The 27698-nt window shown below is 35.5% G+C and overlaps 2 protein-coding genes across 6 annotated transcripts in view; one reads left to right on the top strand and one right to left on the bottom strand.

Annotated features, from left to right (window-relative positions):
• Window positions 1–27698, top strand: part of DNAH7 (dynein axonemal heavy chain 7) — a 116022-nt gene that overhangs the window by 77027 nt on the left and 11297 nt on the right. For 3 of the 4 annotated variants that reach the window (XM_061376660.1, XM_061376652.1, XM_061376668.1), the window contains 14 exons: window positions 1602–1782; window positions 3011–3196; window positions 4251–4414; window positions 10473–10627; window positions 11545–11735; window positions 14577–14710; window positions 15418–15753; window positions 17211–17337; window positions 17963–18157; window positions 20972–21064; window positions 25119–25295; window positions 25567–25728; window positions 26467–26667; window positions 27499–27660. In XM_061376660.1, coding sequence (XP_061232644.1) covers window positions 1602–1782; window positions 3011–3196; window positions 4251–4414; window positions 10473–10627; window positions 11545–11735; window positions 14577–14710; window positions 15418–15753; window positions 17211–17337; window positions 17963–18157; window positions 20972–21064; window positions 25119–25295; window positions 25567–25728; window positions 26467–26667; window positions 27499–27660 — 2464 coding nt within the window. Of the gene's footprint in view, window positions 1–1601; window positions 1783–3010; window positions 3197–4250; window positions 4415–10472; window positions 10628–11544; window positions 11736–14576; window positions 14711–15417; window positions 15754–17210; window positions 17338–17962; window positions 18158–20971; window positions 21065–25118; window positions 25296–25566; window positions 25729–26466; window positions 26668–27498; window positions 27661–27698 lie in introns of those variants that run through there. The other variant, XR_009728958.1, reaches the window with a different exon arrangement.
• Window positions 16401–24179, bottom strand: LOC133225026 (baculoviral IAP repeat-containing protein 5.1-B-like). Of its 2 annotated transcripts, none has more exons than XM_061377026.1 (4): window positions 24042–24175; window positions 22919–23028; window positions 22525–22639; window positions 16401–16620 (listed from the first exon to the last, which is right to left on the bottom strand). In XM_061377026.1, the coding sequence occupies exons 1-4, from the start codon at window positions 24117–24119 to the stop codon at window positions 16564–16566; spliced, it is 360 nt and encodes a 119-aa protein (XP_061233010.1). In that variant the 5' UTR covers window positions 24120–24175; the 3' UTR covers window positions 16401–16563. The 2 variants fall into 2 exon arrangements, with proteins under 2 accessions (XP_061233010.1, XP_061233005.1); XM_061377021.1 differs by lacking the exon at window positions 16401–16620 and adding an exon at window positions 21580–22070 and having other exon boundaries at window positions 24042–24179.

Here is a 27698-nt window from a genome sequence, read left to right as displayed (position 1 = left end):
CTAAAGTCAACCTGTAGCTTGAATGTTAAGTGATGGTAAGTAATGCATGCCTTCATTTGAGAGGATATTGTGTTACTTTGCCAAAAGATTAGTAAATGCGTGCTAGAGAGACTTCTCAAATTGAGAACAACTATTAACATTACAAGTACCAACTGATAGAAAGTTGACTATAAAGGTTGACTTTTAAGCAGATCTACAACTTGAGTATGAGAGTGGATTAATTAATTATGAGGTTAATACTTATGAAATGCTATCTCAGTTGAGCATAGGGACATTCTAACACATTTTCTTGCATGTTGGTTTTGGATAGATAAATAATATGTTATTTCCAATACTCTCCTCACAAAAGTATCTGTGTAAAAGACTGAAATCCTGAAAACTGGAAAATAGATTCTTGGATGTGCAAAGCTGGGGGGGGGGGTTTCCGTGTCTTGTATTTTATTTTATTTTTTTTTGTACAGTTGGCTGTATATGTGTGTACAGTGTCTGTGAATATTACTTAATATATATGATTATGAATTTCTAATGGCACAAATCCATAATGGATTCTAAACTGTCTTCAAATATGACAGTTTGGAAGCATAATCCTTTTTGCTTTTAATTGTTACCTGTTATTAAAGAAAAATTTGCAGAAACTGCTTAAGTGGTGAATGCTCCATCCCTGGAGGTGTTTAAGGCCAGGTTGGATTGAGTTTGGGGTGATATGGTCTAGTGTGAGGTGTCCCTGGCCATGACAGGGATTTGGGACTAGACGATCTCCAGGTTCTTTCCAACACTAACTATTCTATGATTCTAAGATTAAGTAGTTCCAACCCCCCTGCCATGGGCAGGGACACCTTCCACTAAACCATGTCACCAAGGCTATGTCCAACCTCGCCTTGAACACTGCCAGGGATGGAGCATTCACAGCTTCCCTGGGCAACCCATTCCAGTGTCTCACCACCATAACAGGAAAGAATTTCCTTCTTATATCCAGTCTAAACTTCCCCTGTTTAAGTTTTAACCAGTTACCCCTTGTCCTACCGCTGCAGTTCCTGATGAAGAGTCCCTCTCCAGCATCCTTGTAGGCCCCCTTCAGATACTGAAAGGCTGCTATGAGGTCTCCACACAGCCTTCTCTTCTCCAGGCTGAACAGCCCCAACTTTCTCAGCCTATCTTCATACAGGAGATGCTCCAGTCCCCTGATCATCCTCGTGGCCCTCCTCTGGACTTGTTCCAACAGTTCCATGTCCTTTTTATGTTGAGGACACCAGAACTGCACACAGTACTCCAAGTGAGGTTTCACGAGAGCAGAGTAGAGGGGCAGGATCACCGCCTTTGACCTGCTGGTCACACTCTTTTTAATGCAGCCCAGGATACGGTTGGCTTTCTGGGCTGCGAGCGTACAGTGAAGCAGGCTCATATTCATTTTCTCGTCGGCCAACACCCCAAGTCTTTCTCTATAGAGCTACTCTAAATCTCTTCTCTGCCCAACCTATAGCTGTGCCTGGGATTGCCCCAACCCAGGTGTAGGACCTTGCACTATGTTAATTTTTAAAATAGTAATCCTGGAGCGAGACTGTAGCTTTTGGTTGTTTAATTTATTCTTTGACTTTATTTAGAGTGGCAAAAAATGTTGCACCCAAAAAGGTAAAGTTGAATCAAGCTGAAGGAGAATTGAAGATTGCTATGGATAGTCTAAGACAAAAACAAGCAGACCTGAAGGAGGTTCAAGATAAATTGGCTGTACTCCAAGATACATTGGAATCCAAGAAACAGGAGAAGGTGAACTTGGAAAATCAGGTATATGATGGATATACAGTTAAGTTATTTAAAATTTGCTTCTTTGTCAAATGATTCTTCCTTTTAACTGCCAATATGTCTTAATTTCAGGTAACTACTTTTTTATTTTGGTGTAACAGTCCTGAACTTATAAATGGGCAAAGCATGGGGAATAAATACTTTAAAGTAATAGGAAATGTAGATGTTATGAATTTACTGATACCCCTCTCCTACACTCTCACTTATATCTGCTTTGGATAATTTTTCAATGATTGCACTAAGAATTTGATTCATCTATTAACTTGCAAGTGAATACATTTAAAGTTTTTAAAGTTATTTATGCCTTTTTTACTAATGTAATTTTGATAATGTTTTTGGCAAACTCTGCTCCCGACTGGTAAGTAGCTGTCACATGTGCAGAAATAGGCAATATTTAGAAGACTTTTTTTAAAGATTTGCAGTGCATCATCTTGAGCTATTTTACAAAAATAGTTTTGGAATTTGAAATGAAATCTTAATTCTTGTCTGTAGTTAAAGTCAGGTCTTGCTGATATGGTCATACCATGTCATACCATGCTGATATGGTTTGGAAGTAGAAGGGAGGGATAAACTACTCAAGCATTTTGTTACTGTGGTGTAAATTGGCTGCTATGGTTACCAGAAGAAAGACAGGATTGTAACAGCAGGGAGAGTTGACAATTTTCCTCCTATCCTGTGGCTGAAATGTGTCTTTACTTAATAGTAAAGAATTCTAACACAGCTGAATTAAATTCCTGTTAGGTTATAAACATGCCTGTAAAGCTGGCTTAATTAAAAAAACAGCAACAGAAATGCAGAATATGTATTCATAAGGATGGGGTATGTTTAGGGGTTTTTGATTGGTTGATTCTTTTGCAGAAATACTTTCATGAGACAGTGATGTCTTTGGAGGTGTTTTTGTTTCTTTTATAACATACAGATAGTTTCCCTATGAATATCTTCCATATTGCATATAGAGCTATTTTGAATTGTATGATTTATACTGGTCTTCTTCCTTTATTTGGATGAAAATGTAACTGAATAGATTTTATTGTACTAGTACTGAGATTGTTTTTGTTCTTTAAAATTTTTATTATAATACACAACTGCTTTCTATTTGATGAAACTACTTAAGAAAACATCTGCACAGGAAAATAATCCTTGAATGCTTCTAATATTTGTAAAATGTCTTTAAAGTCATCATGTAATCAGGCATTTTTTTCATTCTGAGGTTGACTTATGCAGCAAAAAACTACAGCGAGCAGAACAATTGATTAGTGGCCTTGGGGGTGAGACAGTTCGTTGGCATGACACTGCTTTGGATCTGGGACAGAAGTACACCAATTTGACTGGAGATATACTTATTTCATCGGGAATTGTAGCTTACCTAGGAGCCTTTACATCCAGCTACAGACAAGTAATATGTGCAGGGATTTTGTCCCTGTGTTTTGTAATAATTAAATTTAATTAATTTTTCTTCTATTACAAAGTTTATATTTTTTATTTATGTTCTAAAAGAATCCATAAGTGGAACCGAAACTATTGTAGGATTTTGAGTTTTGTTTTTAAGACTCTCAGGGGAAATTCTTCCTTGTTCTACTTATTGCAGTGTAAAGCATGGAGTTCTTTGGTTGCTTCTCTGAAGCAATTGCTGGTAACTTTATACCTGATGGCTCTGGTTACTCTCATTCAATGGCTAAATTCTTTTTAACTTGAAAGAAAACAGAATTAGGTTCTATTTCAGCAGCATCAAAATTAAACAAGTTCTGAAATTGGTCTAATTCTGTGAAAAAACAGACAAAAGATAAAATAGCTCAATAATATAGCAGACTTGTGCCTGTAACTCTTAGTGAATTCTGAATACAAAAAGATTTTGACATGGAAGCTGATTTTAGCTATAACAAATGTTGGATGTCAAGATTACCCTGACTTTGAAAGTTTTTGAACTCCAAACCTGAACACCAAAACCTGCCACTGAATTCAGCCATATAAATTAATCTCCATTTATTTTGAAAATCAAGTCCAGGATATAAAAAATTGCTAAAAAAGAAGAGAGAAAAGAAATCAACGTACCTGATTTTAGCATAGAATTTGGTTGTTATCCTTATTTCAAATTTTCCTTCGATGTACTTCCTTCATTCATTTTTTCTTAGAAAATTTTGTACTGTTGTTTCAACCAAATATGAATAAAGTATATTGTTAACTATACTGACATGGTAAATGAAATCATACCAAGGCTTTGACCAAATAAACTTGTATTTCATACATAAAAGTCACATACAAAGGCATTTTTTAAAGACATTTTTAGACATTTTATACAGAAAGATGAGTTTCTTTCCATCTGAAGATCTAATGATCTTGCATGTAGCATATGTTATGGGAAATGGGTTGAAAACTACTTTTTTTTTAATGGTCTGAAAAATTTGGGAATAGGCAGAACTTCAGTTAATGCTTGTTTTCTTTTTATCTAGACGCAAACTAAAGAGTGGGTATTGCTATGTAGAACAAGAAACATTCCTTGTTCTGATGACTTTTCCTTAACAAATACCCTGGGAGAACCAGTAAAGATCAGAGCTTGGAATATTGCTGGACTACCGTATGACACGTTTTCTATTGATAATGGCATCATTATCTCGTAAGTAAACACATTAAGAAAAGGAAAAATATTCATTATGTAGCTTCTCACAACATGCTTTTCTACTTTTATAGACAGTTTTCTACTGTATATCCAGGTTAACAATCAGAGTTATAAAATGACTGTAATGCTCAAATTTATAAAAAAATAATAATACTTTTTAACTTTATAAGGTAATTTTTTTTAAATCTGTGAGTTCACTCCCCTCCTTTTTAACCCCTATGGATTGACATAATGATGCCCCCCACTTTTTATTATAAACGTGCTGCACACTAGATTCAGTTTAAGTCCCTAAAGTGCTCCAGGGGTTAAATTTTGACTACTATTCTTGTAATCAGTAGATACAGAAGTAATTCTCCCTAAAAAAGCTCTTTGTTTTTAAAGAAATGTGCTACCATCCGTTGCTGCCAAGAGGTGTCTCTGCAGAGGTACTGAAGATTATTCTGCTCATCTTTCTATGAGAGTCACACACTTTCCCCCTAAAATGGCCCTGGAAGTATAGACGATGTCTTGATTAGCTCTGTATGAACAGTTTTCCAGTTTATGTTGCCAACTGGTAGGAAATTAACATCCAGGCTTGTAACATACTTAGTATATAAAGCCCTGACATTTTGGAAGTGTTGGTTTGTACACTGGGAACTTTATTTTGCTAGGGCACAATAACAAAACAGTGAAAAAAGGCCCATGTGTACCTTTTACTGAAGGCAGTAAAGAAAGTGCAAAAAGCTAGAATGGAGAGACTTTCTAGTCTTTCTTACAAACGATGATCCTAACCATGTGGTCTGGCCAGTTTCTTCCTCTGTCTCTTGCCTTTTATTCTGTGTACTTCTAAACTGCTTCAGAAAGAAAAGGTGTGAGATTGAGCTTTCCTGCAGTAACTTCTGATTTCACAAATGTGGGCTTTCACATCCTGTTGTGCAGCTGGGGATTAGATATTGGTCTTCCTCATCCATGTCATAGTTTTAGATATTTGGTGAAAGGTGAAGAGGTGTATCTGCACTGACAGTTTGGTGTCTGTTTTCTTTAGGGACTCATTTCCCTACCGGTACTTTATACAGACTAGTAATTCCTAGGATCCCTTCTGGAGCTGAACAACCCAGCATATTCCTAGACAACAGCTAAGAGAGCTTTGGGTTTTGGGTTAGTGTAGGGACCTCTTTAGTAGGAATTATGAATGGGGCACCACAAAGTCTTCTTTGCACCCATTCCAGTCCTCAAAGAACTTCAAAAAAATAAGTGAACTCATAAACTTGATTACATCTTTGGAGCACTGGAATTGACTAAATACTATTTATGGTTAAAAGCATAGCAGTTACAATTGCAGCTTCCTATTGTAATGTAATTAGAATTACAATAGGCTCATCACAAATTGAAGAAAATTCTGATAAGGAAAGAAGGATTTATTTTTCATTTTGAAATCCCCTATTTGTTTCTGAATTTTCCCTTTTGAGTTTATCTTCAGCTAAATACAAATAAAATCCTTTGAATTTATGTAACAATACATTGTTTGATCTAAAGCATTTTTAAAATTCTGCATCTTTAAAGATACTCTCATTCTTCTTTGTAAGGTGGAACAAATTCTGAAATCGCAATAATACTGACGGAAAGAAAATACAGATCCCATGAACTCTAAATCTTAATATTATTGCCTTTCACTTTTAAGATGATTCTACATTCTTATGTGGTGTTCCAGTACATGCACATCTGTCTCACATTAGTCACTAGAAATATGTTTGTCTGGGCAGAGTTCATCTGGTATATATCAACATCACGATCAGTGCAAACATCAGTGATTTCTTTGACAATGTGTAGCTCACTAGTGATTATCTTTAGATTAATGAGTTTACTGATGACTGAAGTATGTATGGCACTGACACTTTTGTTAAACACAGAGCAGGTGCTTGCAATAGACTAAGCTTTGTGACCTTGCATAAGCAGTTACGATTTTCATTTGGACTTTGTGTTTGTGAAACAAAAAAACCTCTCAGTCCTGCCCAGTCTGCTTGCTAATGCCTTGGTACTGACTTTTAGTTTTCAGGTTTTGTTCTTAGTACAGCTGAAGCTGAACTGACTGTGGAACAACACTGTTTTAACTGCTTTTCTGTTTATGATTGCTACCCATTTATGTCACGTCTGTTGGTTCATTTTTCTGAATGATGAATAAGTAATTCTTAAAATTCTTTTCCATAGCCAGGTTAATTGTTGTCAGTTTTATACAGTATGCTACTGCAAAATCTTACTAATATCTTTTATGTTTACTATGGTTTATACGAAAATTCTTAGACTGAAAATTCTACAGATTGAGTTTAATGTACAGTACCGGTGAATGAATACTTCTTTTACTGTAGAGTGAATGTTAGGTTTTCACACATAACTGAAATTGCATATTATAGGGTTAACCTGTGGAAGCACAGATGCATGGATAATACTTCAGCTTTGGCAATGGGATATGTGGCAAAGGACAAAATGAAACAGGACAAAATAATGCACTATCTGAAGAATCTTAATGTACTTTCACTTGACTTCAAAATTGGCATTGATTGTACTTCTGGAAGCAAAACTGCTCATTGAAGTTAAAGGATATACGCTGGGATTATGACTGTATATGTTACTATTTTAGGCAATTACTCTTTTAATAATGCAATCACTCAGGCTAAACAGTTGACAAATGTTAATGAATTCCACACTTCTACAGTACATCCTAGCACTTCACTTTTTATAAAGCTTTGATCAAAATTATCTTCAAACTAATGGAGAGATAGTTAGCATTTTAAAAGTAAATAATGATAGCTTTTAATTCTGAAATGTGAGATAGATTCTACTTCAAATTGATGATACACATTATGCCTGTAGTTATGAGTTTATGGCTAGATTAATTTTATATAAAGACCCCAGGGACCATATAAAATGCAAGTGAAGCTTTTTGTAACAGATTTGTCAAAAGACAGAATGGGAAAGCTATTCAGGGATAATTTGCAAACATACAGAGTGACTGCTTTTATGCATTCCCATCAATGAAGAGGATTTTATCATTAATGAAAGCTATGTGTTTGGCTGTTATTAGAGAATTACTCTTCAGTTATGCAGTCTTAAGTATTTTATGTCTATTACACAATAGGTCTGAACTGGGATATGCTGAAAACAACACCTGAAGTAGTTAGGGAAAGAGGCACATTCTGTAGGTTTTGGCTGAGGTTTTATCAAATTTAAAATAAAAGCGAGCAAAATCGTTACAAGCAAATGACATACATTGTGCCTGGTTTAGAATACGTCTAACATGTAAGTTCACTATGTTCAGTTTACAGTTTGCAGTTGCTATATTGCCTTGTATCATCTTAAAATCACCTGGCCATATATCCATTGGGTCTCCCTTTGCGTTCTCATAAGAAACTGAACTACCTACCAGTTTGGGAGCTCAGCAGTACACTTGGGATCCATTGGTGAACACTTACCTGCTGTGAGTTTGTCTTCTAATGCTGCTGATGCTACTTCCTCATCTGACAGATGTTCAGATTTCAAATCCTCTGTTTACTTCTCTAGACCTAGTGTGGTACCTAATTTTCCCTTATCTGTGTTTACCAAATTATTCAAAATACCTGTAACTTTACAAAGCCCACATTTTAACTTTCTTAATGTCTGCTTAGATACCACACTGTCCTGGTGGATTACTAATGCATTTCCTGAATCTCTCAATGCATTTTACTTGTGAAAACTTCTTCCCTTATAGGTAGGCTGGGCATGGTTCCTTTTAAATGACCCGTTCTGCTAAATCATTCTGTAAGGGGGAAGAAAGCCATCCCCCTTCAGCTGGTGAAGGGTCACTGCCAAGTCCAGTTTGTGATCCATAACACAGAATGAACCTCTGTATGGCATGCCACGTATAATCTCAGGCTACTGCCATACATGGTAGATTTCTCTTCCAAAACTTTTGCTCCTAAACTGCTATTTTGCTTCCACAATGTCCATTTTCAGTCCAAAGAACCTCAAGCTGCTTCTGCTCTCTAGCTCCATATATATATATATACACACACACATATATATACACATATATATATGCATACATAAGCACAGTCACATTCATTTGTGCACATTTTACTGTGCAGGGATTCTGCAAGCAGCATCAGTCACAATTTCTAAGTAGTAGTTTTTCACTAATATGCATGCATGATAATTAGGACTAACAGAACTAAGCTAAACATCCCTTTGCTCATAACTACATCAAGAACACTTTGTATGTTAGCCAGAAGGTTGATATCAAGGTGAGGAAATGTTTGCTTCTGTTGCATCCTGGCAAAGGATTGGTTGTTGATCTTGCTGAGCTGCCAAATCTGACATCAGTTGCCAAAAAAATGAAAACCAGTTTCTGCTTTCTTCTTCTTTGCAAAATTCCAAACCTTCTTGTGAGTTGCTAAGCAACCAACTTCCCTTTCAGCTTTGTTTTCACTTTTTCTATCTTGCATAGTTTTGCTTATCTGGTCTCTCACAGTTTAAAATGAAAAACTCAGTAATGATAATCTTGTCACACAGCTGTGCCCCACAGAACTGTGCCTGAGTTACAGCTGAACCCTCAGAAAAAGGGTTACTTGCATGTTATTGTGTACTGTAGTATTTACACATTTATAAATAGGCCTTACAACTATGCTTGGTCCTTAATAAGTTTATGAAATAGAGATTGTAATACAGAACATCAAGGATTTTTCTGTCTTAAACTGTGCTTTACCTATTTTAAAATTGCTCTCTTAAAGAGGATCAAGGTGTATAATGTGTTACACAGTTTTGCCTGCCAGCAACTTTGAAACTAATAATAAGCCTGCAAGGACTTAGATTGCATTGAACTAAACTTGTCTTAGCATTGTCTTTTAGAACTTTCACTGTATTTACAACTAATTCCTCTGTACCTTTTTCTAATTCAAGACTTACCACTTTCTTTTGACAATTTATGGAAACCTTTCATGAAACATCACTCTTTCGAAGAAAAAGGTATAAATAAAGATCAGACAAAACCCGAGATTGTGTTTTACTTAACCTGAGATTGCGTTTTACTTAACCTGAGATTGTGTTTTACTTAACTGCATACATATCATCTTAGAATTTTAAGGAAACTAAGAATATGGAGTAGACATGACAAGTTTTATTTATGAATCAAAATTTTTCACGAGGAAGAAGTTCAGTTTTTAAAAATACATTAAACTTAAATAATTTGCCATTATCACTCTGTGTAAAGTAACTTGTAATAATGGTAGAGGCTGTAGAAGTAGTTTGAAAGATTTCTTTTTAAGCTAAACTGGGGAAAAAAAGCTATTACCATTTTTTACCTTCCAGTCGTACACTATATTGTATCTCCTAACGAAATGGGATCTGATTGGGCCTCTTGATCCAATTTCTTAGCACTACATTTATTTTGGAATTCTCACTTCTGCCTGTTTAGATGGTTTCTAATTTAGGTGCTTATTGTTGTAATTGGCCATTAAAATGTTTCACTAGGTTTAGATATCTTGGTAATGTAACTACATGTGGTAGAGAGCTATAAAAATATCTGTGAAGTAGTTACTAAGTCTGACAGGAACAAAGCATAGAAGTTCTTTGTGTCCATATCTGCTTAAAGATTAGGGATTAAAAGGTCTTTGAATCTGCTTACACATTTTCCTTTACACTAGCTCTAGAATGGTTCTTTGGTGGAAATTTCCATTCATTTTCACTGAAAAAATGCTCACTTATGTATATGACTGTATTAAAACTTCAGAATTTCAAAACTAAGTGTGCTATTTTTATTTTGAAAGTGTTATAAAATTAAATGTGATTAAGATTTCTAGGAAGCAAGAAGTCTTATTCTAAGTACTTTTTTTGAAAGAGGAAAATTGTAGGGTTTTTTCAACAAAGAACTTTAATCTGTCTGCCCTTAAATTTGTTAAGGATTATAACTGGGTATGTGCCTACTATGATTTCATAGTGACATACTTTTGTTTTAATGACAAAAAGGAATAAATACCTTATGAAGTACTTTAAGGTACTGAAAAGCTTATATTTCAATTTTGAAAGGTTTTATTTTTCCATTCAGTAATGCAAGAAGATGGCCTCTCATGATAGATCCCCAGGGTCAAGCAAATAAATGGATAAAGAATATGGAAAAAAACAATAATTTGCATATAATCAAACTCAGTGACTCTGAATTTGTTACAACCCTGGAAAACTGCATTCAGTTTGGAAGTCCTGGTAAGTTGATTAATGGAAGTGTAAATTCCAGAAGAACCTGGAGGGGGCACAATTAGCTAAGAAATGAAACTCCGATGAGTATCGAATATTCTCATAATTAAGGAAAAGAGAATTTTTTTTTTCTCATTTTGAGTCAGATTAGTACTAAAGTAATTGCAGTCCTCACCTCAGGTTGTAAGATACTTCTTAGCACAATATAATACTCAGTTTAATTTGTATCTTTTAATTGCCTTATGAGATTTGTGATTTCTTTGTTTTCATGTTACAATAATTTTATTTCTAAAGAGTAACATTAGTTTTATTTGGCTCTTCAAGACTATAAATTCTGGATTGCTAAACTGTGGTCATTAATGATTCTTGTATTCTCTGTAGTACCTCTGTTGCAATTAGTCTTATTACACACAAATAGAAATAATGAAAGAAACACATAGTTACAACTCCAGCAATTTTTCAGTGGCTGACTAGAACACAAGTGAAGAAATTGTTTATTCTCCATTCCTTATTTCTTTATTTTGACAGCCTCATATTTTTACAGTGAAAATCGAAGCGTAAGTAGTAACCCAAAAATATTTCTGTGGCATGTGGTATTTAGTTTGTTGTTACTTTCTTTTTTAAGAACGACAGACCTAAAATGCTGTTCTAAGCCATTGGCAGCAGTAATAGTGATAGCATTTTAGTTCCTTCTTTTTTTTTTTTTTGCAAGTTGATATGATATTAGAAAAAGAAAAGTACATTTCTGTAATTCATTTTTCAGTCACCTGAGTATTGGAAGAGACTTAACCTTATCTCTAGATATCGACTGATATTTTTATTGTTTGCACACTGTAAATACACATTATACATACGTATTGTAAAGAACAGTTAATCGGTAATATAAATGCCAAGAATGTTCTACTAATTCTTGTGTTATTCTGAAGTGCTACTGGAGAATGTTGGGGAAGAACTTGATCCTATCCTAGAGCCACTTTTGCTCAAACAGACATTTAAGCAGTCAGGGAGTATATGCATGTGCCTTGGAGATGCCATTATCGAGTATGCTCCTGAATTCCGCTTTTATATTACAACTAAGCTGAGAAATCCACATTATCTTCCTGAAACATCTGTTAAGGTGAGAATCTTGTAAATGAATGTGCGACTCTGTTTTAATTTTAAAATGATTCCTTGGCTAAAGCCAGGGAAGGATTTTTGGTCCCCCCCTTCCCTGCCAACATTGCCTTTTTTTATTTTACACTGCTTGAAGACTAGTGTCACCTTAGAAGCGTTGACATTTCTCATATCTAATACTTCACCTTGCAATGCTGTCATTCTTTCATACTGTCAGTTCTTTAATTGAGTAATTTTATCACTGTTCCCAGTCTGTATCTCCTGATGCTATTTAGTCATCTTTTATTATAAATATATTTTCAAGGGTTTAATAGAACAGTCAGCTTGCATTCAAACTTGGCATTAGGCCTGCATATTTGTGGTTTTTATCTGTAGTATGGTTAGGGACAGGAGTCTGAGGAATTCCTGGCATTGTGCCTTGTTTTTATCAGATAGAAAATATATTTATAGATTTATATAACTATAGGTAGTCTTATTTTTCTATCTTAGGACAAAAAAAGGTGGTTTCCCGCTTTGAAAAATTGGTGTTTTAGTCTTTTTGAAGTTGCTTGGGAGATGTATTCCCCCTTTCATTTATTATTATTTTTTAAGAACTGTTTATAGAAAAGTATTGCAAATTTACAGTTTGGCTAAACATAGACTATATTGAAACCCAGATCCTTGAAATCAAACTTTTTAAACTGTTATGACATTCAGTAAGCTGTTTTGATAATGAAGAAGTACTGATGCAGAAAAAAAATGTACATATGTATTTTAAAGCTATACGAATCTTCTGTAGTTGGGTGCTATGCAGCATGCAGTCAGACATCAGCTGTTAATTGTTCTGATAAGGAGCAGTTCCTTCATGCCATGGTTGAGTATACTCCCAGCTACAGCACATACTGCTGAGCTATCTGACTTAAGGTAGCTCACATACAGGGAGCAGGAGGCACAAAAGTAGTATTTCAATATCTTGGTCTGAAGCCAATTTCAGCATCCACTGGTGAATTTTCCGTGAGTTTTATTCAGGTGCTAGCTAATGAAACGAGTCTGTGGAAAAGGGTTATTGATATGGCTTTCATATCTCACAGAAAAAGACTACTGAATTCTAATGTTACTTACATAGTGAAGCCTGCAAAGAGACATAGGACATGGATTTACAAGTACCTGCATATATATGTATTTGCAGTTATTACCCATTTGGAGTACCTTTTTCCTGCTTCTAGAAGTATTAATTAAATGCAGTAAAAACCACTAAAAAAGTCAGATAATTTTCAGGACTGCTGAGGGAAAGGTGACTTATTCACATCCATATGAAACACCAGCCTGTTCCTCAGAGACCAAGGAGAAACATAGAATGTATACAGCAGTTTGAGCTTAGACCTCAGAGGTTCTGATGGCTGAGCCAGCCAACCTTTTGGAGCGTGGCAGCTCTGATTAAAAGGTAACTCATAATATTGTAGCTAGCCTTTTACTTTGAAGGAGAGGAATTGAGCTTACAGAAAACTCCTGAAGTTTTGAAACGGGTCCCTCTTGTACTTCCCATTACTAAAATTGTTAAATTAGGTGTGGAAGAAATAGGCCATGCTGTTTGTGAAGATCTTACTGATTCTTAATGTCATATAGACCTGAAGCTCCTTGCAAAATTCCTGTGTGAAAGGTGTGATGTGCTCCTAAATTGTTTTTTTTCAGTTGAGGCTGTAACAAAAACCTATTGTTGATGTATTTTAAGGAAGTTAAAATAGTACCCTCCTAACTTTACAAACAAAAGTCATGAAACAAGCCTCAATATTTGGACAGCTTTCAGATATTAGTGGCAGAAGCAGATCAAGACAAGTTAACTTCACAGGTATCCCATATTGTAACTGATCATTATGCTCAAGATGAATGTTTTTTGTAAATATAAGTCAGTGGTATCTGTACTCCCCAAAAAAGCCTAGCGAATCTGTAGTTACTATTACCTAGTCATGAATTAAACCCAATACTATCATCAATCTTGATGACTGATAAGTAGATTATTTTCTTGGGTTTGGACTACAGGTGTTTCCTACCCTTCTGCTGGCAATTTATTCCATCCCTTTTTCATGTGAAATATTGTATGTTTTTGCCACTTTTGCAAGATTATGTGGGTTTTTTCTGGATCCATTATAAATATGGCATAGGATGGGAATTCTTTTAAACAATAACTGTTTTTCCCAGTCAGTTATTTTCTCATGAAAAAAAGAAAACATGTTGCTATCCTGTTCTGGGATACGAATATCCCTGTAATAACACCACCACAAATTGTATGTGAACAAGGCCAATAGAGAGAAAATATGTGGCAGAGACAATAATAGTTTGAAGTACAACCCCAGTATGTATGTTACCACTTACTTTATGAAAACAGCAAAAATTTCATGGGGGAAACATTTGTAAACACCAGAAAATGTGATCTACCTGTTCAGATGGAATAATTTTGGAAAACAAATGATAATCACATTTACTTACAAAATCTGTACATTAAATTGAATCTTCCATTCATAGAAATGTTTTGCTTCTTTCCCTGTGAAGGCTGTTTGATATAGACAGGCATGAAATGGGCAGATCCTTCTTGAACTGATATTCAAATATTCAGTGTAATTTCGAGGAACAGAATGAAGTTCTGTAAATCCTTGTCACATCACTTTTGTAGTTAACTTTCTGGGTTAGTCCTGAAGTTAGCTTTCTAACACATAATCTTAAGCCCACAGCTGCAATTCATTTACTCTCAGACTTTGGTTGAGTATAATACATGACATTATATAAACCTCATCTTGTAAACAAAGAAGCATTTTAAATTGCATCTGGCCATAACTGTTCTATCTCTCAAAAATATTTCTTCTAACAGGTAACATTATTGAACTTCATGATAACTTCAGAAGGAATGCAAGATCAGCTTCTTGGAATTGTAGTTGCAAAAGAAAGGCCAGATCTTGAAGAAGAAAAACAAGCCCTCATCGTTCAAGGGGCTGAGAATAAAAGGTATCAAGATAACTTCTCTTGTTAGAGACAAGCAGATTTCTGTTTAAGGAACTACCGTCATGGGAAATGTATTTGAGAGACCCTTTTTTTGTTGTTATTGTTTGATTTAACAGGAAATTCAAGACTGCTATTTTTGAGAGCCCAAACTTAGGCTTCTGTTTGGGTTTTTTAGGTGGATTTGGATAAATACTCTTATTTATATTCCTACTGGCTGTGCCTTCTTTCTTCTGATATGGTTTCCTATTTGTGGGATTATTGAAAAACATTAAAAACTTAATTGCAGGTTGTGTCATTGCAAAATGTAACTCTTGATCCTGTCCTCTGGTTTTATGCATCCCTTCAATGATGTTGGCGCATGATTTGCAGTCCTCACAAATTTTCATTAGATATTAAAGGTTGCGTTTTAAAAATGTTTTCACTGTGTGCTAGATTTACACCGATTTTACATGGCAAAGGGCATCTTTCCCCACGGGTCAAAGCATGAAATGTGCAGTATTCAAAGTGGTCTGTCATTTCCTCCCTTAGCCATATGTTTTTAGCCTGAGTGGATATATTTTTAACATATTTAAGGGAATATTTAACAAGAAAAAATGTTTTTAATGTAAGTTGCATACCAAGAATAGAATTTACATGTTGTTTTATTTTATAGAAACTAACAGAAAACAGTTGTAATTTTGGTATGTAAAAAATCTCGTATATTATTTTAGGCAGCTGAAAGAAATAGAAGACAAGATTTTAGAAGTTCTTTCGGCCTCAGAAGGAAATATTTTGGAGGATGAAACTGCTATCCAGATATTATCTTCTTCAAAAGTTCTGGCTAATGAGATTTCTGAAAAGCAAGCTGTAGCTGAAGAGACAGAAAAGAAGACTGATGCTGCCCGTATGGGCTATTGTCCTATTGCTGTCCATTCGACAGTCTTGTTCTTTTCTATTGCTGATCTAGCCAATATTGAGCCAATGTACCAGTATTCACTCATGTGGTTTATTAATCTTTTTGTCATGTCTATAGATAATTCAGAGCAATCAGAAGATTTACCAACAAGGTAAGAGTGATAATTCACCATTTGTAGTTAGTGATGTATTTCTAGCTACTCCAGAAATGGTACTGTCATTTCTCCAAAGTGTATTGTCTCAAGCACTGCGTTTTGAAATATATTTTGTACATAACTATGTCAGATATTTTCAGGGAAAATGATTTATTCATAGGAACAAAATGGTAAAATATATCACAAGTGTAATGTATTCCACTACTTCTATTTAGTAATTGCTACCTCAAGTTGTGTGTAAAATTACAAAGTATCAGATTAAAATGGCCCACTTGCTTTGATTTTATATTTCATCTAGTGACTTCGTATGCCTTCAAGAAACAGATAAGAAACTTTTTCATACCACTGGTGAGAGAGAATGAAGTCTTGTGGTTGGGGTTTTGGCTGTAGAGTGTGCATGGCACTAATTATCAACCCAACCAATTTTTATTTAGTTCAGTTTCATTATTTATTTTTTAAATAAGAAGGTGTCCCTCCATCTTTCAGATCGTTCATGAGAACAGGAGAAATTGCAATTTTTAATGATCTGAATTTATTTTACATGTGATGAACCTCACTATTATAATTACATTAGGAATGTTCAAACTATATCCTTGAAGTGAATTGTCTACACAGAGATTATTTAAAGAAAGCTTTTCAGTGTTCTGTCACATCAATTACTAAACTCTAGTGGCTTTATTTGATTTTCGAATCACAGAGCATTGCTTCTGTTACTTAGCTATTTGCTTCTTCATCAGTCTTGATCTTCTATCAGAAGTTTTCCTCTTTTCAATTATGATTGATCACACTTAGGTTTCTGAATGATCGCTATCTTTGAACTGCAGGAATACCCTCTCGGTTGCTCCCTATCAAGGGATTGGTGACCTATGTAGTTGAAAAAAAAGCCATAGTACACAAAAAGCCAAGTTTCACATCTTTGTTACTACCTTGAGAGAAGTATTTGAAATCCTTGTGAAAGTTCAGATATTGAATTTCTAACCAACTAAATGGGCTTTTCCTTTTTTTGACTAGGAATTCAAACTTAAACCTTTATAAAACAATAGATGGCCTCCTTGTTTTGTATTTAAAGAAAAATATTTATAATAAATCAAAGAAATGTAAATACATTTGTAGTATAGTACTTATTTCAGATAACCTTTAAAGATGGACTGCTTTGGTTTTGCCCCAGTATTCATATTCATAATGAGTTTTTAAATTGCTGCTCTTTTCTGTCTGTCCCAAAAGGGACCTCTCACTTCCTCTGAAAATCACGTGTTACTAAGATATAATTGCACTTCATTTTTTTTATGTTATTTACTCACGAAATAGTACATGCATTTAGTGATTGCTTGGGGGTAACTGACCAGAGAGTATATTAGAACAAAGAAGATGCAATGATTTGTAATAGGTTTCCAGAGCTGCACAGTCTTCCGAGTGGTATTAATGGAAGGTTGTTCTTTTTCCGACACGTACAGGTTGAAGACTGTCAAGGATCATTTTACTTATTCACTCTACGTCAATATCTGTCGCTCCATCTTTGAAAAGGACAAGCTGCTGTTCTCTTTTTGTCTAACTGTGAATCTCATGAAATATGAAAAACTGGTAATTAAAAATAATTTGTAGTAAAAGAATAGAAAAATAAATTTATAAATAAATAGACCACTTAAGGTTCAGCTTTGTGCTGGTTTATTTCCATTTTAATAAGCAATTTAGAAGCACTGAAAAATATTCTCTAGAATAAAGTAAATACATAACAAAAAGGTACGGCAAAACTGAGGTAGATGATAACAGTTTTTCTAAACATTGTTTAAATCAAAGCCCAGCCTATGTTGTCCTTACAGAGAACATTTTGTAAAATTTTACTGTAATGTAATTCTGAGTTCTAAGAGAATATCAAAATAAACTGTAACCACTGATTTGAGAAACTACTCTTTCTGACTTAAGGTGCACAATGTGTTTATTTTTGCATAGAATTCCTCAAAATCATGCACTCTGCCAACTGAATTATATTAATTTCTAGGAATTCTTTACAAAATGTTTCTTACCTGGACTTTTAAAATTCATAATGAAGCACACACATTTTAACTGTATATAAGCTTTTAGTGGTTGTATAGAAGCTTTTTCAACTAATGCAAGAATTCAGATAAATGTATTTATTTCTTACATAATATACTAAAACCGTTAGATTTTATTTATTTAGTCCTGAGAATAATGTTTTTCATTGTAGATTAATGAGAATGAGTGGCACTTTCTGTTGACTGGAGGCATAGGTTTGGAGAATCCCTTTTCTAATCCATGTTCCTGGCTTCCTCAAAAATCATGGGATGAAATCTGTCGACTAGAAAATTTGCCATGCTTCACAAATATTAGTAAGGATTTTGCACAACTGAAGGATGGATGGAAATCAGTATACGACAGTCTGGTATGTTAACATTCCTGATTGCTTGCATTCATAAGCCAATTAACATACTGAAAATATTTATACAGGGAAAAAAAAGTGCTGTCATTTTACACGGTATGTTCTTACATATATTAATGTAAATATTTAAGCAAATAGCGTGTAGTAGATCATTGCCAATTTGTCAGGTGGCTTCTGAATAGCAAGTCAGGATTTGAAATGAATTTGGATGGAGAAAAGGCAAGAAAACCTGGAATGGGAAGGTGAAACTTAAATTTGCTAAATTAAGGCAACCATTTTCCCTTGTCAGTTTATACATTTGTTTACTAAGCTTTGAAGCTGCCTTTTCCTGCTGTTACATAGTATGCTGCTTTCCTGAATAAGTGTAAAAAAACCCCAATTACTGTCATGTAGAGAAACTAGAATGGAGTTTAGGAGATCTGTGATGCCTTATTCTCACAGTGACCTGATGTATGCATTAATGACTTTGTCTTTGACTTCACCACTGATTCCTTAGAATCTAAATATGGGCACTTTAATCTTAGTATTAAGTCCTTTTTTAATTTTATTATGCTCCTTTCTTCTGCTTCTTGATAGGCAAAGCGCTCATTGTACACATACTTCCTGGACAAATGATTAAAAAGTTATCCTTAATTCCTGCTTGCCCTATATCTGACCATAATAACTTCCATTTTCAGATAATGCTGTCCATTTGTGCTAGTCCATTGAACCACTTTTCTTACTGTTAACTTAAATGATGAAAATTTATCAGCAATATTCAGTCAAATGACCCAGGACTTCTTACACCCATTTAACACACCATGTGTTTTATTCATTGTAAATGTTAAGGATTTTGAAATCCTGCCTATTTAAATATGGGCTTAAAGATACAGCAACTTGAGGACTTCTGTTCTTTGGGAAATAGTTGCTTGGAAAATGAAAAAAAAAAATTACAGCATTTGAAAAAGAGACTGAGGGAGAGGATGACTATGTCCCCTTTGGAATTCTAGCTTTTTAAAGCAATGCCCAATATAAATGAAAGGTGCTGACTTTCAGAAGTAAAGATTCAGAAATGTGTAATGGCTGTGTGGGCATTCACATAGCCAAATGGAAATAAACAGAAGTTTCTTCATTTAAGTAGTGTTCAACAAAATGAGATCTGTGGAATCGTGTCATCAGTTAGTTAACTGATAAACAATCTGATAAATAGTAATACTAAAGCCAAGAACATTCAGTTATTGAACCTGTAGTGCTAGGAATGGCATTATCTATCACTGTTCTGATATAGGAGAGTCACTAGGCCTTTTACCTGCTACGTAAAAACGTTTTCATTACCTATCTAGCTTTACTATTAGTACTTTCATGTGAATGCACTAACATTTTCAAAAATGCCAGTTAATGGTCTTGGAGAAAATTCCTTTTTGACAGTTGCATTTATTTCCTTTTAATTGCCAGGATCCTCAGTAATGTGCAACCCACTCTTTTTCCTGTATTGTCAGTGGTACAGGAATCTTTTTAAAATGGCAGCTTCATGCATGTATCCATTTGCGTTAGAACACACAAATTGGTGTTTCTTGAGCCACTCTGTCATCAGCAACCATATGCAGAATAGGACTTTTTCAAAGGAGTTTGACATGCACTTTTCTCCTATTGATATAGATCAGGTCACTTCCAAAACCAGGGAACTCCTGACTTCAACTCCCCAGTTCAAGGATTCCATGTATTTTATCTGAAGTTATATTGCATATCATCTTGGAGTAGGGACCGAAACTCACTTCGCTGCTAGCTGGCTGACTTGATCTCAAAGCTACTGATGCATCCCTTCTCGTAAGAAATTAAGAGTTTTCAGCACAGTGGCAATACTCAGTGGAGTCCTCAGTGTTTCTCAGTTCACTCTGGTTTCTACAAAGCTTGCAAATTTTTAGCTACACTCTTCAACAGCCATTATAAATGTCATCCTTAGGTACCTGTTTTTTCCATATATTAATATAAAAATATTGCAGCATTCTGGATTCCAATCTGAAACCAAGTGCCTAGAAACTGGGGAAGGCAGGAGCCATGCTGCAGATCCTTAGCAGACTGTGAGCTCTATTATGACTTGATTTGCTAAATCAGTGTTGCTCAGAATGCAGTTTGTGTTCATTTGTCTACACACCTCTGTGGCCAGCCTTCCTCGGCAAGTGCAAGAGGCTCATGAGCAGAGAAAAATGTTTCCAGAAAGGCATAATGTACTTCTGTCTAAAAAGAAGTTAACACGGCACACAACGACTGCTGTTCCTAATCTGATAACTGCAATAACAACAGTTGGATTATTCATAGGCCATTCACAAACTAAGTTCCCTGGTGCATTGTTTGGCTTAATTTTCCAGTTCTTGTTTTCCTGCACTCATTTTCTGCAGTCAGATGCAACCTAACTCATAGTTGTCATATAATGCTGTAATGATTGTCATTGATTATATGGCTATCATTGTAATACTGAAGACTGACACCATAACTCAGTTCTAACAGAAAGAGGGAGGTAAAGTGCATTTTCAGGTTTCTTCTACCTCATTCCTTCTCTGCTTCCTAGAGAAAAAAAATTGGTTTATGGTCTTCTAAACACTTAGAGATTACTGTAACTTGCCTGCTATAAGAGGTTGTTTGTGTCTTTTGCTTTTTGGTTTTGGGATTGGGTGTGTTTGGTTTTTTTTGTAGTTTTGTTTTAAAGTATGTCAACCCCATTTGTTTCTGTAGATTAAGAAATACATCATGTATTAATGTGGCATATTAAAAGATAATTTACTCTCACTAGAGGTAATTCACAAGTGTTTTAAATAATGTTAAAATGTGTGTTTCTAGAATCCTCAGAATGAAGATTTTCCTGCTGAGTGGCAGGACAAATTGGGGGAGTTCCAAAGGATGCTTGTCATTCGCTGCCTGAGGCCTGATAAAGTACGTATGAAACTTTTATTCAAAAAGGTCTGTCCATCTTGGACGCTAAATGTATTTATAACCATGCATTGTAATTGTGTTGTCTACAACCATTCTGCAACAGTCTGTCATAAAGGAAAATGGGAATTAATGAGATTATAAAAAAAAAAAAAATCAGCAAGTTTAAAATTGTAATTAAAAAAGATATTTAAAACAGAAGGTAGGCCTTTAGGTTTTGTTAAGCGTCATGTGCATAACCAAAATCTCCAGAGCTCTTCTTCCTTTAGGCTGTCTTACAAACCTTGTGACTTTCCTTTCTCAGTACATTTACCGTATTTGCTTACACATCTTTTTTGATGGATGTCATTATGGTGAATTTTGCCTGATCTAAGAAGATAACGTAGGTGTTTAAAGGTGGCAATTACTGCACACACAGTGATCAATTTTGTTCTATGGAAGGTGTTTTGAAGCAGAACTGTTCTGATTTAGTCTGTCTAGCTGTAAGGCTTGAACATGGCACAGGTCACAAAAGGTGCTCAGAGTTACAAATCTTTATTCCAAAGAAGTCAACCCACTAAAAGCCGGAATACAAATATTTGCTTGGACAGTTGACATATATACACAGGTTGAAGGGACTATTATTAGTCTACACCTAGCCATAATGACAAAGCATACTGTGAAAGATAAGAGGTAATATAAGGAATTAGGGCTTCTATTCCAGAAAGCCTGTGAAAGGAATTCACTATACTTCCTCACACAACTGTTTAGCTTTACAGTAGTATTCAGATAAAAATATGAATGTTTGTACTATGTGAAGAAGAGAAACCTTCAGACTTTACACTTCACTGTTGTTTTTTTTTGACTGGTGGTGTAAGCTTTTAGAATGTTGGGCAGATGGCTCAGCATGGAGAGGCACTGATGGGAGTGGTGTATACTGATGCTTGGAGACAAAGTTATCCAGAAGACGCTGCCTAGTTGCAGCGACTTCTTCTTCAAAAGCGTTTATGATGCTTCTGCCAGTTTTGCACTTAAAACAAAGCAAAAGATTGAGACTTTCAGTTGAGCAATTTAACTGTGTAGTTCAACTACCTTCAAAAATTAGATCCTCATTAGATCCTCCTCCTAATCTCCCCCTAATTCTAGTTTAGAAGTCTACTTTTAGCCTGTGGTTAATACTGCTACCTGAATGATGCAGTTTGCCAGCTATTTCATATGCATAGTCCCATTTGATTCAGAAACTTCTCAACTAGTCTTCCAGTAGGGCTCAGTGACCACTTTCAGTTATGTCTACTATACTTTTAAAGTATACTAGAAGTGTTCAGGTGCAGATTTCTTAGCCAATAATGCACCTAAATCATTACTTCAAAGTAAGTTGTGTTCTAGCCTTACACAATCACTCCTTGCTAATGGATGGAAATACTAGACATGAAAGTTCTTGTTTTCATTCTAGCTTATATTAAGATTATTTGGTTAACACTTACAAGGAAGGTTCTCAGCCGTGTCATCTCCAGCATGTAGTACTCCTCCATGGTCAGGTCATCGAAGGGCTTAGTGAGGGATAAAAAGCCACAGTTGTAATGTTTCATGTGTTCATTCCTGCAATGAAAACACAGAATAAGAACAGATACTAAACCCGTGCAAGTTCCATTTCAAGCAATAAAGATACCTGGACAGTTCTCTTCAGTACTTCTGCCATCTATCATACAGAAAACATATAGATCTTACTTTATCTCAGATAAAAGCTAGCCAAACTTTCCATAGGCTTCAGTTCCATGAACCACTACAGAGGAAACTGGTAATTTTATAACAAGTAAGGGGATGTTGTCAAAGAAATTTGGAGGAATACTTCAAGAACATTGTCACATCTGTGCTTACCATGGGTCATCATTTGGTTCCCAGCCTTCCAGTTCTATCAAGCAAAAGAAACATTTTACTACATCTGGTTCATTTTCATCCGGACAGTGGATAAAGCCCGCCTTTGCCATCTGTAGGTGACAGTTTGGAAGTTTAGAGCCTCATCCAACATATGGCTCATGTTCACATCAGTAAACTCTGAAAGCTCACAAATAATGCCTTTCCCCACGATGTCTATCAGCACAGATCAGAGTGAAAAGTATGTTTTAAGTGCGAGGGCTGCAAGCAGGCAGATAAGCAACTAGTAAATGAACAGGCTGCAAGCAGGGAACAGATTTATGCACAACTGTGGCATGTGCAGGCTGCCAGGGTAGTTTTGCTCTACCAGAAAACATCTAGTAGATGTTGTCATGCTACACATGCATTTCAGTAGCAGTGCATGAGATCTGCCATAGCCAGGACTATAGAGAAAAAAATAGCACAAGCCCATGGCCATACAAACTCAATAAGTTATGCAAGTAGAACACTACATCTTTAACTGGCCACAGAGGGAGCACCTCTGGTCAGAAAACTAAAAGTACATTTGTTTCAGTTATCAAACTTCACACATTCTCAGAGAACTCTTGCAGTGCGACTCATCTGGGATCCAGCCTGGAAGTTTTATGTATGAGCCAAAGTACAAGTCAAGTGGATTCCTATTTAATTATTTATTTTTAATGCTCAAGCCAAAGGCTGCAGGGACATAAACATCAGGTTTTCTACAATTTAAGTAATTTCAATTTCTGAATTTGAAGTAGTGATCATTCTGCTACTTCATCCTTCCTGCTGGATGTCTGCTTGTTTCTTCTAATGTAGGGTTGTTTTTTATGAATGAAAACTTGCAATCAGAAAGACTACAAAATATAAGAATTAACTTTTAAGCAACAAGAGCATAAAACGAGTAAAACCAAGAGAAGTAACTATATTCAGTTCTGTAGGTAGATATGCAGAAGCCAGTCATATTACTATAGTACTTCTGAGCAGGGAACAGGCTTAGCTGAAGCTCACAACTCTTCCTGAATATGAATATACTTAACAAAGCTTCACATTCATGCACAGTATACAAAAAATAAAGCATAGCCAAAATAACCAATTTCAGACTTACATTCTCTGGAGTGCACTTGCAGTTCTCTCTAAAAGGCCAGTTTGTGAAGGTTTTTAACCGGTTCTCATATTCATACATATCCCTAAATTCAGTCAAAAGCTTGGAAGCTGAACCACATTCTTTCAAGAGCACCTCCATCTTTAAAGCCTGTAACTGGTGTAGCCTACAGACTCCCTCCTGCTCCCAGATTTAAGGCATTATACTAATTAGTGACACAATGCACCTGTAAAGCAGGGTAAGTTTTAAAGGAAATAAAAACACAGGTGAGTTTGTGAGCAGGACTATCAAGAGTAATAATGCTATTGGAGCTTTTTCCCTTACATCACATTCTGTGCACTTTACATTACATATTTATTAACTAAAACCACCTATGCTAATGCAGTATGAAAATTACCAAAGTGGTTGAATTAACATTGCTGTTTGAAACCTTTAGCATTTCTTGAATTTAGTGTTCAGATATTAAATCTCAGTATCACATTTGTGAATACTATTGCATTATTGCATACTAAAGGGGAGGTGGTTATGGTACAGCACTCTAGAGTGTGTCCACAGGTAGAATGAATGGTGATATTTAGAAGAACTATAAATAAGAGTTTACAGGATGAAAGCATTAAGCTGACATTTTATAAATTCTCATTTTGGTCCAGAGCCCAGTTGACTTCAGTAGGAAGTTTAAACACTAGTATGTACAACAGGGCTGTACACAGCAGTTTTCTAAGCCAAGATTTTAACACCTTTGAAAGGTGTTGCATTATGAGATTTGAAAATTGAAATCCTCTCCCTAATACAGATCAAGTAAGTGCAGGAAAATATCTTTTTTCCTATACCAGCACATTAGTCTGTTCTGATGTGGTGACAGAAATGAGATTAAAGGTCATTTGCATAGCACTTCCAATTTCAACCCTTTTAGAACATATCTTTTTTTTTTGCCTAGGTTTGCACCTGCTAAATCATTGATCCCTCTGGGACAGTATCTGATTTTACATGCTGTCCTTGAGATTTATATGAAAATATTTAATGTGTGCTAATGCTTACACAAAAATGGGACATTTAATTCTATTTTTCCTTTTCTTTTAGATAATACCAATGGTGCAGGAATTTATCACTCACAACTTGGGCCGTCCATTTATTGAGCCACCTCCATTTGATTTGTCAAAAGCATTTTCTGACAGTCATGCTTGTGCACCACTGATCTTTGTACTCTCCCCTGGTGCAGACCCCATGGCAGCCCTTGTCAGGTTTGCGGATGATCAGGTATTTTAATATCTCCAGGCTTTTTTAATGTAGTCGATGCGTGTGTGTGTGTGTGTGTGTCTGCATACCTTTGCATGAAACAAGGAACTTCAGATAGAATAGAGGTTTTCAGTCAACTGTAATGACATGAAAAATAAGATTTAAACTGTATTTTAATATATGCTGTACATTAAATATTTAAGGAATACATATAGATATGAACTCTCATACCAGAAGGTTTATTCTATTTATGCAGTATTATTCTTTCTTATAACATGCTTTCTGTATGCAGGGATATGGTGATGCAAAGCTTAGTTCTCTGTCACTTGGTCAAGGCCAAGGCCCAATAGCCATGAAAATGATCCAGAATGCAGTAAAGGAAGGAACATGGGTAGTTCTGCAAAACTGCCATCTCGCAAGTTCATGGATGCCAACACTGGAAAAAGTCTGCGAGGTAAAAATAAGTATTTCCTTATAAATACCTTTGAAGGCATGTCTGATCCATTCAGGTGACTGAAAAGCCAGCTTAGCAATATTTCATGATGATTTCCAGCTTAGCAATATTTCGTGATAATTTCTATCATATAAGGGTAATTGTCACATACTGAGTTTTTCCTTCTGCCTGCTGGAATAGAAAGTGCTCACAAGCATGATGGGTCTGGCCTGTTCCCTGGATGGTAAATCCCAGCTGCTACAACAGTCTCTTCAGGGCATCATATGTCATATATAGATATGACATATCATATATAGCAATAGACATATGTCAAATGTCTATCACTGCAGAAATGCACTATGTTAAGGAATTTTACTCTTGAACAGCTATAGGTTTCCAAAGAGGTACTAGTGTATATTTCTTTCTTTTCTTTCCCCCTTAATAAACTTAACACATTTCTGATGTGATACTATTACTATAGCCCTCCCCGGAACACCTGTGCGACACTAAGTGCGTTTTGGTCACATATTGCACAAACGTGCACAGAGAGGACAAATTTTAGTTCAAAATACTGAAAGGCTTCAATAAAAATACACCAGCTGTGGAAGGGAAGTTGTCATTTATAACTGTGACTTTCACTATAATCTCATATAAGTATCTAAGAAATTAAAAGTATAAATGGCTTTAATAATAAAACTTGTGGTGTGTATTAATTTAGCGTGTCTTCCAATTGCCTGTATTTATATGTGTTTATTATAGGAGCTAAACCCGGATACAACACATCCAGATTTCAGACTTTGGCTCACCAGTTACCCATCTGCCACGTTCCCAGTGTCTGTACTTCAGAATGGAGTGAAGATGACTAATGAAGCACCCAAAGGTTTACGGGCCAATATAATTAGTTCGTATATGATGGATCCAATATCTGATCCTGAATTTTTCAACAGCTGCAGCAAACCAGTTAGTAATGTCATCCTGTAACTTTGCAAATCAGTTAAAGCAGACCCTAATGACTCTATGAGTGCTCTGAGGGAAAAGAACCTCCCAGATTAAATAGTTGTCTTCACTGCAATGAAACACTTTTGGTTACTGGCAATGGTGAAGTTATTTTTTTTTTTTTTTAATTTCATTGCTTTTCTCCTACTTCTTCAAGTGAAATTTTGTGGTGGGGCATTAATAATAGAGCTCTCGAGTTAAAAAAAAACCCAACACAGTACGACTGGTGATAAAAAGTCTTTTCATAATTAGATGTCTGTTTGGATGCATATTATTTTACGTTATTTTTCTATAATTAATCTAGTTCTAAATGAGGTATTTCGCTTTGCTGAATAGTCTCAATTGAAAAACAAAAGTTCTTAGTGAAGTTTTTCTTTACAGGCCTCCTTCTTGATAAAGAGAAAACCAAACCCAAAATCACAACAGAGATATTGTATGAATGAACAGTGTTGTATAATACAGTGGTGTGAAAAAAAATCAGAGCTCTGTGGTCTCATACACATAGTTGTATGTAACATGTATATTATATACATGTATATATAGCTTTTAAATGAAATTGCTTTGAGGGTTCATACAGTTTTAAGTGAGTATTCAGAACTGATGTTTATGAAAACTGTTGTTTATGCCTTTGTATGTCAAGAACGAGCTACCCCTGACTTGCAAACAGTATGTTAACAAAGCAGGAGAGGCTGCTATTTGTGTGACTCAAAGACAGCACTGTTATGCAGGCTGTGAGAAAAATGAAATGGTTTAAACCAGCTATGATTAATTAATGCTGTTGCATTTGGTTTTAAGGCTGAGTTCAAGACACTGCTGTATGGCCTGTGCTTCTTTCATGCGCTCGTGCAAGAAAGGCGGAATTTCGGACCATTGGGTTGGAACATTCCATACAGTTTCAATGAGACCGACTTGCGCATCAGTGTGCAGCAGCTTCACACCTTCCTCAACCAGTATGAGGTACAGCAACCTCTCAATGTGGTCACCAGTCCTTGCTT

This window comes from Neopsephotus bourkii, unplaced genomic scaffold, assembly GCF_033783945.1.
Source record: "Neopsephotus bourkii isolate Nb327-2 ecotype Australia unplaced genomic scaffold, CSIRO-AGI_Nbou_v1 NB_196, whole genome shotgun sequence".
NCBI classification, from domain to species: Eukaryota; Metazoa; Chordata; class Aves; order Psittaciformes; family Psittacidae; genus Neopsephotus; species Neopsephotus bourkii.
This window is presented reverse-complemented; position numbering and strand designations above follow the sequence as displayed.

Coding starts and splice junctions, on each gene's coding strand:
- LOC133225026 (XM_061377021.1), bottom strand. CDS start 24,179: ATGGAGGTGCTCTTGAAAGAATGTGGTTCAGCTTCCAAGCTTTTGACT. Junction 23,029..24,041: donor GCAAGTGCACTCCAGAGAAT/GTAAGTCTGAAA, acceptor TGTCACCTACAG/ATGGCAAAGGCGGGCTTTAT. Junction 22,640..22,918: donor GAACCAAATGATGACCCATG/GTAAGCACAGAT, acceptor TTTTCATTGCAG/GAATGAACACATGAAACATT.